The sequence below is a fragment of the Protomyctophum parallelum genome (assembly GCF_964188405.1).
Source record: "Protomyctophum parallelum genome assembly, chromosome: 2".
Classification (NCBI taxonomy): domain Eukaryota; kingdom Metazoa; phylum Chordata; class Actinopteri; order Myctophiformes; family Myctophidae; genus Protomyctophum; species Protomyctophum parallelum.
Window position 1 is genome coordinate 29,509,323 of NC_139699.1, and position 13,335 is coordinate 29,522,657.

At 40.7% G+C, this 13,335-nt stretch overlaps 1 protein-coding gene across 3 annotated transcripts in view; it reads right to left on the reverse strand.

Moving 5' to 3' along the window:
* Positions 1 to 234: 234 nt before the first annotated feature.
* The window catches only part of itgb6 (integrin, beta 6), a 14,621-nt gene continuing 1,520 nt past the window's right edge, over positions 235 to 13,335 (reverse strand). The window contains exons 1-17 of one of the 3 annotated variants that reach the window (XR_014568746.1): positions 12,262 to 12,342; positions 12,056 to 12,125; positions 11,517 to 11,605; positions 11,106 to 11,304; positions 10,753 to 10,999; positions 10,049 to 10,214; positions 9,723 to 9,884; positions 9,448 to 9,543; positions 9,043 to 9,132; positions 7,204 to 7,338; positions 6,630 to 7,047; positions 5,828 to 6,053; positions 5,247 to 5,341; positions 3,959 to 4,075; positions 3,014 to 3,180; positions 1,536 to 1,762; positions 235 to 1,483 (exon numbers count right to left, since the gene is read on the reverse strand). Coding sequence is in view for 2 of the 3 variants with exons in the window: in XM_083757358.1 (XP_083613484.1) it covers positions 1,664 to 1,762; positions 3,014 to 3,180; positions 3,959 to 4,075; positions 5,247 to 5,341; positions 5,828 to 6,053; positions 6,630 to 7,047; positions 7,204 to 7,338; positions 9,043 to 9,132; positions 9,448 to 9,543; positions 9,723 to 9,884; positions 10,049 to 10,214; positions 10,753 to 10,999; positions 11,106 to 11,304; positions 11,517 to 11,605; positions 12,056 to 12,110 (2,361 nt within the window). In the remaining variant the exon portion in view is untranslated. Of the gene's footprint in view, positions 1,763 to 3,013; positions 3,181 to 3,958; positions 4,076 to 5,246; positions 5,342 to 5,827; positions 6,054 to 6,629; positions 7,048 to 7,203; positions 7,339 to 9,042; positions 9,133 to 9,447; positions 9,544 to 9,722; positions 9,885 to 10,048; positions 10,215 to 10,752; positions 11,000 to 11,105; positions 11,305 to 11,516; positions 11,606 to 12,055; positions 12,126 to 12,261; positions 12,343 to 13,335 lie in introns of those variants that run through there. The other 2 variants (XM_083757358.1, XM_083757359.1) reach the window with 2 other exon arrangements.

Genomic DNA, 13,335 nt, shown 5'->3' on the forward strand with positions numbered 1-13,335 from the left:
GGCTACTCTGAACTCTGAAGCTCTGCGGGTTATAAATTCCTTCCAGACCATTTCTGGTGGTCTAACGTTACATATGGTTTACATCTATACATTCACATTTTATTATTTAGTTTGTCTAATACTTACTATACAGACTTAGGTACTACAACTTACATTTACAACAGGATACAAATTGATAAATAACAGTGAAATTAACACATAATAAATATTGGCACATAAGGCTAGATGGAAGCATTTCACAAAAGTACAAAATTATTTTATTTGTGTCACACAACTAAATAATCCTTTTTAATAATTAATGTTCAAGGCTCAGCCTCAATTTTCAATAAAACAAACAAAACATAAATCCTAATCCTATAGCCTATACAGTCAGACGTTCAGTAGTAGATCACACTCACTGTATATAGTTCACCTTCTGCAGCATATAAGCAGAGATGGGCAAAAGTAGGCTATATAAAAATGTATTTTGATACAAAATACAAAATAGCGTATAGGTCTATACCCCAAATGTATCAAAATAAACTACAAAATACTGCAGCCAAAAGTGTATCAAAATACATGTATCCTACATATTTTGCAAATACAGAGAAATACATTTCTTTGGGAATATGGTAGCCTATACACAAAGCTCAATTCTAGGTAATTATATTCTTACATTAGCACACCTGACAAAACTAGATCAGGTCATGGTGGTGGAATAGAACCCATTTTGGGCGGGAACCCCTTTTGGTGTTTTAAACATTATGTTATAATTTAGCTATTGAAAAATAGCCGATCTATCTTGTAGGTCTGCTATTTTTGAAAAATCGTGAAAATGTGGCGCAAATCCTGACAGAAAACTGTCTAAATTTCAGATGTGAGGACAGATGTGAGGACCACAGCATTAAAGAATTGGACATAAAGTCGGCTATGACCTTCGCCTGGACATAGAAGATCAAATATTCTAGATCTCGATTGAAGGTCATGAAGCACACCACAGTTGCCCCATGTTAGCCCTTCAGTTGATAAGGTTAGGTAGCATTATTGTATCGGTTATAGGTTACATTATACATTCCATACATTTTAACTTTCTAGTTGAAAATTGTTTCAGTATTTTGAAAATACAAAAACATAGCACTATAAAGTGTTTTATATACAACTTTCATGGAGATTTCCTCCTACACCATCAAATACAAAAAAAAATGTTTATAGTTCAAATACGTATTTCACATGTATCAGAAATACTGCCCACCCCTGCTTATTAGCATACATTAAACTTAAACATAGAAATCGCTGGATCATTCAATAGGAAAATACAGTGTTCAACAGAGCATGTGCACCATACAGTTAGGCAAACATTTAGCCTACAGCAGCAAAAACACCAGCAGTGTTTGCCCATAATTAATTTCTGGACATTCATATAGTTTTCTGTCTTCTAGCATCAACAACACATCCAAAATATATATAGCATGACTGTTCACATGCTATACAAAACACACATGCACTCCACACGCATGCGTACGTACACACACACACACACACACACACACACACACACACACACACACACACACACACACACACACACACACACACACACACACACACACACACACACACACACACACACACACCTCCAGTGCACTCAGATGTAACTAATTTGAAATGCATCCATAAAATGACATCAGAAGTGATCCATTGTAATAACCTTTTCTCTCCCCGTGTTCTTATAAGTTACATTTTTGAATGTCGATGTGGAGCTTCTGAACAGAGGGTTAGTTCCCTGTAAAGAGAGAAAACAGTCACAGTTAAATTAGCCTATACTGCAGCACAATTTATTTTTACCAATACAGGACCTTTTAAAATAATGTAGCACTCACACTATACTATTAAAAGGCTAATAAGCCTTATATGCCTTAATACATTGTAATTGCCCTCTATAAACAAAAACATTTTTTTTAAAAAACACTGTAGCCTAAATTGTATTCATTAAAAAAATTGCTAATATTTTACTCAAGCGGGACAATGCCTGTCGCAAGTTGATGATGTAATTTTTCCATGTGTGGTCTAACCCTAAGGAATTTATGGAATGCATGTGCAAATAAAAAACGACTTAAGGTTAATATGGGCATCAAATCAATATTTTAATGAGGAGGAGAGAGAGATGAGGAGAGAGAGATGAGGAGAGAGAAGTGGGGGAGTGACACGCAGCAAAGGCAGTCAGGATCGGTACTGCCCGGACCACTACGCCAGCTGTCCGGGCCATGTTTTGAAAATTACATTTAGTTATAGGGGCAATTATAATGTATTAAGACTGGCGCTCGGGTGGTGCAGTGGTAAAGTCCCTGCCCACTACCTTGGACAAGCTTTTTTTTTTAAACAAATAGCAGCAATCTTTTGCAGTCACTTTGGGACAAATAGAAGAATTGTTTCTCAAGACTATTTAAATATTTAAATGAGGCCTTTAGGAGGGCCATTCAAGCCTCAAGTGGAGCCTGCAGCACCAACATGCAGAACTATTGCGGCTCGAGAATCTACCGCTGAATGACGTGCCTGGTGATGGGAGACTGGTGCAACACACAGGTCCTGGACCTGGTGAGAGCATAGGAGGGGCCCGGACAGTAGTCAACCCACAGAGCCTAGTCCGTCCACGTGACAGTTCCTCTCACTCCCAGTTCCGGCAGAGTAGTTCTGGAGCATCGGATTGTGTGGCCCTGGTCTTTCCCTAATGGGACTGATCGAGGGTAGCTACTGGGACGTAAGTCGGGACTTGAACGATGACCGTAGGATACATCACTGAGGATACGTTCCAGGTGCATCAATGCGATGTATTTTTGTTTTAAATAGCATACAAAAATAGGCTCAGATTTAAGATGTTAAAGGTGGCAGCTCTGTTTACATGTGCAGTAGGTCTAGCTTTCTACTTGTACAGATAGTAGTGGTTAGGGTGGTTGTATTCCATTGGCTAACGCTAACCTTCTATTATCACAACAGGAAAGACATGCCCATGGGTCAAGAAATAGAAAAGCCTTACCGACTGCCATTTTGCTTTTGCCCTCTCTGCCTCAAATTTGGCCACCTCTTTGCGGTCGTGAACTGATACCAGCAGTTTCCAGACACCCAACAGGATCAGACCAATGCAAAGGATGGAGAGGGACACGCCCAGGATGATCATGGGGATGTTAGGGGTTTCGGGGCAATCTGACACAGGCAAAACACATTTCAAATACAGCTTTTTACAATTGAAGCAAGGCAGATGCAGACATAAAGGGTTGATGACAAATGAAAATCCAAATGCATACATAAAGATCGCATATAAAGGACATCGTTCAGGGCGCGCGCTCACACACACACACACACACACACACACACACACACACACACACACACACACAGAGAGTAGGCCTACAAGTACAGTACAGCACCACTCAGTTCAGACAGGTCAGATTGTTTTTTCACACAATGATGACCATCAGAAATATTGCAATAATTTCCTGTTGCAAATACCTTAAAGTCATTACTGCTCACTTACTGTCTTCTTTTTTCATAAACTGTACATTCCGGAACTTTTGGTATTGAATGCAAAAATGGATACAAAATGTATTCATTTACTAAACCCAACAAAAGAGAAGCTTTAAAATGTGTGATTTTCAGCCAATTGTGTGTTGTATGTATGTTGGTGTGTTAAGAGTTTAGGAAAAGAGTTAAAGGTATTGAAAAATGCTTTATAGCAATCGAGAAAAAACAACTGTAAATATTTATTATTTGTAAAAGTGGAAGGTGAAAGCTTTTATTAACATATGGAGCTGTATGCCTGGGAGGGAAGAGGGTGCTCGACCTCAATATACTATAGATACATAATGGAATATTTTTACATAAATGGAGCTTCTGTGTCCCAGCATGCAACCCCTCCGCCCAGCTCCCTCAGTGGTAAGGTTTATATATCGTTTATTTTCTAGGTTGAGTACATTTATCTTACCATAGACCTGAAGATTATGGGCACTGCTCCCCAAATCACTGGCCACAACACTGAATGAGATGAGGCATTCATTCTCACTCTTCAAGGTGCATTGCATAGACTGGCTCTTGTCATATTCTGAAAGGAAATGAAGACCGACATTCATACCCATAAAGATGGATGAAGGTGTGAATTCCATTATATATCACATTCCCTCTCTGCATTGTGTGGAAAATGTAAGAGAATATGCTTGCCATTGTTTTGCCAACAATGTGATTTCCATATCAAGGGCTGCAGTGCACGCGTGTGTGTGTGTGTGTGTGTGTGTGTGTGTGTGTGTGTGTGTGTGTGTTTGTGCATGCATGCGTGCGTGTGTGCGTGGGTGGGTGCGTGCGTGTGTGTGTGTGTGTGTGTTTACACAGTATGTGTGTGTGTATGCGTATGTACACCTGTTTGTGAGTGCACACTGCACACATTGGCACCTACGTCGTATATGCACATAATATGATACTACACATACGTATATGAGTTATATATATACCGGTATGTATGTAGTGTGCATGCGTGCACATGCACATACTATACATACGTATATGAGTTATATTATGTATGTAGTCGCCTATGCATCCGTCCGAGACCATTGTGTTTCATATCTGAAGCCTGCAAATCCTCTGTGTTAATCAGATACACCTCTCAGCTTGCATTAGTGTAACCAGGTTCAAAATAAATCTCCTCTATGAAAGAAACCAGAGGTTCTGGCTATTGACTTACACCACAATGGAACTGTCTGTACGACAAGGTAAATAATATGTTCCCTATTGTCTAGCGTTGGTTCAATGGACACGGACAGTGTTCCGCTGGAGAGGGTGAGGGGTCGAGGGGGACACCCGAGTCGATGCGATTGCGAGTCGGCATTCCTCCAAATCTCTGACCCATGGGGAAACTTAACGTACCCCACTGTTAGGAGCTCTCACAAATGAGCATGCTGAGAAAACAAATGATACAATCATCCCGAGGACAGCATTTGCGGAGACGGAGAGTTGTACAGGACAACTCCAGAGGTTTAATTGAACTCTAATAATAACTCTAGCTAATTGAACTAAATTTAATGTGTATTATTGAAGTGTTTTTCAATGAACACTCCACTGCATTATCAGTGCCTTGCGCTAAATTCTTCCACTGTTAACACTGAAAATAGCATTCTTTGCTCTTCATAAGTTCCAGCGTGTTGCGTATCCCGCGCTAGGCAACAGCAGTGATTGCTGATGCCTGGAGTTGGACAGAATGGATTAACTAGGAAAACACATACCTGATGAGGAGTTGATGACAATTTTAGAGATTGTGCACTTCTGGACACAGTCCTCAACACTCTCCTCTGTTTGGAGGTGACACTCCACACATGTTCTGACAAGGGAAAAACAAGAAGAGAAAATGCAATGACGATTTCAGCGCCGTATGTTCTCAGTCTCTTGTGGGGGGAATGTTTGAGGTGGGAATGTTTCATCACTGATAAGGTGAACACAGTGGAATCAGAGTCTTTGCAACTTATAAGAGTGTTCCCAAGGATTCATTGGGTCCCTATCGCCCCTCTACTCTACCCCTGTAACAGTGGTATCAAATACTCCAGCCCTGACAGCTCCCTTACAATGAAAGAAAAAGAAATCTTTCAGCTTTGTGTTGGGGGGACATTAGTTGGCTTTTGATGTCACCTGAAACAAGCAGGTAAATGTGTACAATTGGACCGGAATGTTAAACGACTGCACTCAGAAAGTAGCAGAGATCATGTAGCGTAACAACGCAAGATAGTATACCTTTAGTTAAGAAATCCCCACAAGAATGACAAGAGTAGGGTACATCATCCAAGATGTGATGATAGAAGTGTATTCTTACCTGGCAGAGTTACAGGTATCTCCGCATGTTGGACACCTCTCGCACCTGTCCCCAGACGCCCCGGGCACAGAGCACGCACAGCGGCCGCACTCACATTTCCCTCGGCCACTGCAGACGGCTCCGTCCTCCTCCGACAGACATGCCTGAGTACTACTGCTGCAGTTGCAGTACCCCCCCTTCCAACCCTGATGACATCTGCACTCCCCGCAGTCGCACTCTCCATGGCCTAAACACACATATAAGGCACACAATGAAAACCTGTATTACTTTATGTCCAAAGGAGTTCAAATGGAACACACATGTACATACAGCGGTAAGAGTGGTGATTGAAATCAAAAATATATTTTGAACACTATGAAAGTTTAGCCTCAAATAAATAAGTGCTACAGTCTTTTTGTAGGCCAACACAGAAGTTATCTCCACCATGGGCTCCTATCGGATATTTCCAATGGAATGTTCACATTGGATTTTGGATAAATTATTAAAATAAGCTCTATAGCAAACAAAAGCTTATATATTACATAACACGTTTTACTCAACATGTTTCCACGAAATGAACACATTTTTAAAGATGTTTTAACCACAAGCAAATTAACACATAACAACTGCAAAATGCATGGTATTAACAGCATAGAACAAAACTAACAGAACAAAAATAGATCATAGATGAAATTATTAATGTTAACCAGAGATCATATTTTTTGCATATCAAAAACCTGATTGCAAACTCACTTCTGGTTATAGCACTACAAAGGGTAACACGTATAATTGCCTACAGTGATATTGAGGTCCAAGCACACACCTCCACAGAGCTTCCCACGGAATCGAACGCAGGAGTAGTCGTTACACTCGCAGTAGGGTCCATAGACGCGTCCAAAGCTGGATGTGTGGCACAAACACTGTCCGCAGTAACACTCTCCCTGGCCGCTGCATAGCTCGGCCTGACTGTCAGAGTGGCAGTTGCTGGTCAAAGCACTTTCCTCGCTGCACTCACACTGTGGGCCCATGTAACCAGGCTCACACACGCACACACCACACTCCAGAGCCCCTTGGCCCTGGCTGCAGTGGCTGCTGTTGGTTTCAGGGGACCCTTGGCAGTCACAGGAGCACAGGGACTCTAGCTCCAGCTCCAGACTGTCCTGGAAGCCCACTGGTTTCAGGAAGAATCGCCGCGGACCCGGCAGACAGCCCGTTAGCTCCACAGACACGTTGAAAGCCACCTGAAGGAGATGAGAAGATGACTTGTTGATTCTATTTTGATTTATTTTTTCTTGGTTAAACATGTTTACCGAAATAATAGAAATGCCATAATCATTACAATTTCAATCAGATTTATTTGATTTAAAGGGTGTGTAGATTCCACAACACAAACTGACCGTATCTCCTGCTTTGATGTTGGAGCAGCGTTTGAGACCAGGGAGGACTGTCCCATCCTGGCAGATGGCTGTGAAGTTCATCTGGAGCTCCTCTGTGTCCCCAACAACCTCCAACTCTATCTCTGAACGTAGTTCCTGGAAAACAGTGACAAAATAATCTGTGAGAGAATGCAAGGGGTACCACAACAAGCATTTAGGTGGGAATGTTACTAATTTAACACAACATGCTGTAACACATTGAGATCAAAGAAACGGTAGCCACTTCTGCATAGGTGAGTCAGCATGTCCTATTGCCCCAGGTTCCCCAGGTGTACAAACTACAAAGCACGAGAGGGAAGAGTGATAGCTGACCACAGGCCAGCTGGAGGAAGGACTGTCTGTCTGACTAATTGACTCTAACTGATGTTAGCTGATGGTTGTCTGTGTGCTCATGGCCGAGGACAATGCTTAGAGAAGCAGAAATGAAGGAAATACTCAAAGTATATGTAACCCTCTGGAGTCGAACCCCGCGTCTCCTGGGATATCAAAAATCTAGCACTGATGAGCTTTTGGCAGGGCTACTCTGCTACATATGCATTCCAGGAAATTACATGAAATTACCTGAAAACATGTATTCTTCCCACTGAATAGGTTGTAAATATATGGTGCCCAAGATATTCTTTCACCAAACATTTAAAGAAGTACTAAACAAAACATTTACAAAAGTAGTCCAAAACACCCATCAACGGTGCTGTTTCTATCTGTCTCTATAGCCTTCTGTCTTTTTTGTTGGAGAAGCTCCAAAAAAGAGCTCTGGGTGTTACTTTAGGGATTACTTCTAAGTGCAGTTAACCTGACGGAGTCTAGAGGTGGGTGCAGAGGATGTGGGCTCATTTGGCGATTAGAGGACGGCAGGCCCGCCACTAGTCACTGCCGCCAGGTGGATTTAGACGAGCGGAGGGGGAACGCAGGGGCAGGACAGATAGGAGAGAGAGAGAGAGAGAGAGTGAGACAGACAGACAGACAGACAGACATATCCCAGGATGGAGGGGGAGGTGATCAAACACCTGGGACAAGCATAGACCTGCTGTCAAACATGCTGATGCAAAGGGCAGGGACGGGAAGAAAAGGAGAGACAAGAAGAAAGGAAGAGTATGAAAGAGGAACAATGACGAGAGTACGAAACAATGGGGGAGATGTGAGGCAGAGTCACATATCGGCTGTGATGTAATGGAGATAGATTAATTAAGTTCCACGTTTTTACCTGGAACATTTTCTTGTGCACTCTACATGTTTTCCCTAACTTATGCCCTATGCCCTATTTAAAAATAGTGATACAAGCTTGCATAAGCGATACAAGCTTGCATGGATGGCACGATGACACGTTATTGTAGAAGGTGACATTTTCACCTATAATGTAAATAATATAACCCCCAATTTTTTTCATTCAGACCCGTCAAGTGAGTGGTAATGTACTGTACTGTACTGTACTGTACTGTACAAGCCCCCCTCCCTGGCCTGTGTGTGTCTGTGTCTTGTGTGTTAGGCTGTGCAACAGTGACACTTGGTGGTGAACAAACGCTATTTTCGTGCTCGGACACAGCCAGGGACATAGGGACACAGGGACAGACCCAGGGACACAGCCACACACATAGCTGTCATGAGTGGTTGCACCACTCAAAAATAAAATAAAACCCCATGCTAATCCATTTCAGTGAGACTGTTCCGGTTTGGGAAATGAAAGATTGAATAAAAGATATATACATTCATACTATTCTATTACTGTCACCTTTCTTCTATGTCTCACAAGATGTTGCATAACCTTTCCACTCCTCCATGTCATCAAGAGTGTTTAATTACTTTATATGCTGTGACAATCAGCTCCAAGACGTTCCTCGAGTCGTTTGCCAGAACTCCCACTGTGGCGCCAGGAATAAGATCTGCATAATTCTGTGAGGAAACACACAACAGCAAAAGCACAGTGATAGAGTAAGCACGAAATGCAGGCAGACCTGATTCAACCTCATAGGGTAAATGGCCCTATGGAAAACGAGGAAGAAAAGAGGACGTGTTCAAACAGGTCGAATGAGAATGCAGCTCAATGAATCAAATGTTAACCTCAGTGATACTGTGTGCATATAAACAGAACACAGGTTTTGCAGCTTTTCATTTGAATACACTGCACTATGTTACTGTTACAGTATGGCTTCTCTGGAAAAAGAAAAATACAAATCAACAAGTTCATGTACGGGGAAGAGATCTCACCTCATAGTTTTGCCGTTGGGATTGTGTCACTGCAAAGATTAGTAAGATGTTATTCTCCACCAATTTATCTATCAGCTGTCCGAGAGTTGGATATTCCTAAAAATAAAGAAATTTAAATAAAACGAGGATAGTGATCCTTTCACATTTTCTAAATGTGTTACAAACTTTCAACATAAGGTGCAATTAATCACAACAAATGCACAACTACAGTATTAAAAGGACATAAAAATATAATTTCAAAGAATAAATACAATATAATATCACTATAAACTTACCAACACAGTGGACTTTGAGTATTCATTATTGCTGTCCAAATGGCACTGTCCATCATTTGGAATCACAATTCCTGCCATCTTACTATCCATCCCAAAGTGGGAGTCTGCATCACTGACAAACACCAGCAAACGCATCGAGTCATTTCTCCATCCTATCTTTTCCTATTAAAAAAGCATAGTCAGGATTGGATATGTATCACCCTCAACTAATGAGATGGTAAACAGCATGTGCGGTATAAACAGCACATCAAATATCTATGGCTGTCCATTTTATAGTATCCTTTGCTGATAAACTTGTGTTATCACACTGCAAACAAAGTTCTTACCCCACAAACAGCTGCCTGCATAATGGCATCAAAGCCACACTCTGGCACATCGACATTGGCAGATACTCTCTGTTGGGCAATGATCTGATTGAACTCATCAGTGTTACTAGTCAGGGACAAGATGTGTTTGTATCCAAAGGTGGGTAGGCAGTGTGCATCAACACTCCTGAGACAAAAATGGATTATGGGTGTTCATAAGGTAACATAATCACAGATTTAATAGCAATTGATAAATCCTTTAATTTGCATTTTAGATTGATATTGAAAGATATTTTCATAATGTTAAGCACTTAAGCCCTGTTCAAACAAATTGTAAATAGCCGATCTACAAGCTTGAAATGGAGCTCTTTCTTAAACCATTTTTTTCTCTCTCTTTCTCTCGCAGTTTTGTTTATTCAGGATTTCAGGGCATACATTAATTAATGGCATATTTACAATATATGTGAAACACCCATATAGGATATGAGACAATAATGCATCGACATACAAATGCTATACTATCACTGTAATTACAGGACAAGAGCTACATACAGAAATATGTAGACTATATGTAGTATACCAGTATCAAAAGAAAGAAATCATATAATCCTACTCCAGGAAGGAGGGGACAGTTTAGACTATAATACATTATTAAGCCTTTTGAAGAATTTCACCTAAATTAACTAAATAAGCCCAAAATATGGATGCCAGTGTTAATGAGGTACCTGCAGGGATTGGCTAGCTCCTCTTCTGTGACCTTGATGAAAGGGAGGACTGGTTTCTCCACGAACGAGCCAAAGCCCAGCCGGAACTTACTAGTGAGTTTGGCCATTGCACTAGACAGACTAGAACCCAAGTCCTTAATACTCTCCAGATCGTCATACATGGATGCTGAGAGGTCCATCAGATAGTAGATATCAACAGGGTAGTCCTCTGTCTGTTGAACTTTGACCTGGAACGTCATCCCACTACCTGCACAGAAAATAATAAATTGTTTCTTTCCATTGCTTTTGAACAAAATCTTTGAAAAAAATTTAAAACATTAAAATAAATTTGCTTTAGGAAATAGGTCTAATACCAGGCCGAAGCTTTAGGGCCATTCTCTGGGGAGAGATTTGGGTGCTGTTAGTACCACCAGTCTTCTTCCTGAGAGGATGATCCTGGATTATTTGTGCATTGGAACCAGGGAATTCCAGGCGTTCTGTGGGACATCCCTTTTCCCGTAGGGTGTCCACTGTGTCACATCTCTCACTAATTGAAAACCAGTCAGTGAAATTCTAAGAGATACAAAAATGTTAAAGTTGTAACTTTTATGCTAACACTATCAATTCTTACAGAATAAAATACACACAATTCTGTTATCATCTACTGGGCTGCCAAGCATATTTATTCTCTCTTTTTCTTTCTTTTTACACAAAAACATTTTTACACATTTACACATTAGAACTTAAGGCTTTGTTTTCACTCAGGCAACATTCCAGATACCTACCTCCTGTGTACACCAGGCACAGTGGGGACTGAGTTTCAGACACTCGTCACAGCTCACAGCATTGCCATTTAATGAACATGATCCTATTCCTATAGGGAACAGAAGTCAGCAGAAAGAGAGACCACAGATGTGGTCAGCCAGCATCATGTACAGAAGTGAGTAGCTCATAATGTAAATATTTCTTGTTAATATCGTCATGCTTCATTTGGTTTAACAATGTATTATGAGTCAATGGTTCATTCCGTCATTTCTTGTTTATCATTTACAGTAGGCTAGGCTACACCTCATAAGTATCAGATAGTATCCAGTAAGGCATTTATTTCTCATGATACAGTTCATTGAAATACATGTGTGGTTTCATTGAAGGCTTTTGATTCTTGTGTTTACTATTCAGTGTTGTTAGTAAATAATTAATTGATGAATCAGCATTGCCTATAGACAGAATAATGTATTTTTATTTTTTTAATTAGTAGCCTATAAAGCTTGATGACCTTAAACTTGAGAGAGAAGACATGCCTCAAAACTCTCCTCGCTCTTACCCTCCACGTTGTTGATCCAATACTGGAGAATCAGGCTCACAAGTACAAACCCCATTAGTCCGCGCGGTTACTGGCAGGAGGGGGGAAAAAGTAGGCATTTTCGTCAAACAGTTGTCCAAGTATTCTACTACACAATTACACCTACACACACATGTGTGTATCGTCCGTTCCGCCTCATAAAGCACGTGAAGACAACACAGTCTTACCTGCTGTAGAAGAACGGTGACTGACTGCGTAGTTCAGACATTCTTACCTGCCCAGCCTTTTATGCTGCACTTCCGTACAGGTGAGAACAGTATAGTAGTCGGGATAGCGAGGAAGGCGGGTGAAAGGGTGGAGGAGACATGGGTCCAAGGCCAATAGGGAACGCGCACTGTATACTGCCTAGTGCCACTGCCTATGCTAATCTGAATTCGATATCGCCATTAATTCATAGCAGGAAAATGGCTTGTGTTGCTTAGGGAAATTCCCCATCTTCTGTTTATTCCAACAACTGATTAAGTTTAGAGCCTATACAGTAGCATGAAACCTTTTCTCTGGAAGGGGAGCATGCACAAGATGTTAGGCTATTATTATTATTGTTACCCTTATTATTATTTTTATTATAATTATTATTACATTTATTATTATTATTATTATTATTATTATTATTATTATTATTATTATTATTCTATTGAGATCTATTAAAGATTACAGAGAGACAAGACATCTCACAGGTCTGTATAGGCCTATCTTTCATGACAAATTGATCTAAAATGATTATTGATGTTTAGCCGACTCAAATGTGCTGTTGCTGCAAAAATTGAATGGAATGTTGGTTTTAGTAGCTAGTCTAATTCCTGCATTTGATAAAAACAAATTCTTACAGATTGACTGAGGGAGATAAAATAGCCAACAGACAGACCACGCCATAAACAAACAATGCCTACCCATATTACCCAGACTCCAAAACTGAAAAAATATGTTAATGTTTAACATAACCAGTCTGTGCGTCGATCATAATAACTCCTCGAGATTGTTCCAGCTTGATGATTAACACCAGGCAAAACAACAATGTATTATGTATCACAAAGTATGTAAAAGAACTGCATGCTGCTCATCCTTGAATGTGTAGCCTTGGCCCTTGTAAGTTTCGCCGAGCAGTAAATCAGTGAAGACCATGCAGTCCACTGGCGACCTTTAATCATGAAGACTTTTGTTTTATAACAATTTCTTTGACAATTGTGTCCAACCTTTCATCTCCTCTCTCATGCACAGACTGGCTCCTGTAGGTGGGTCCC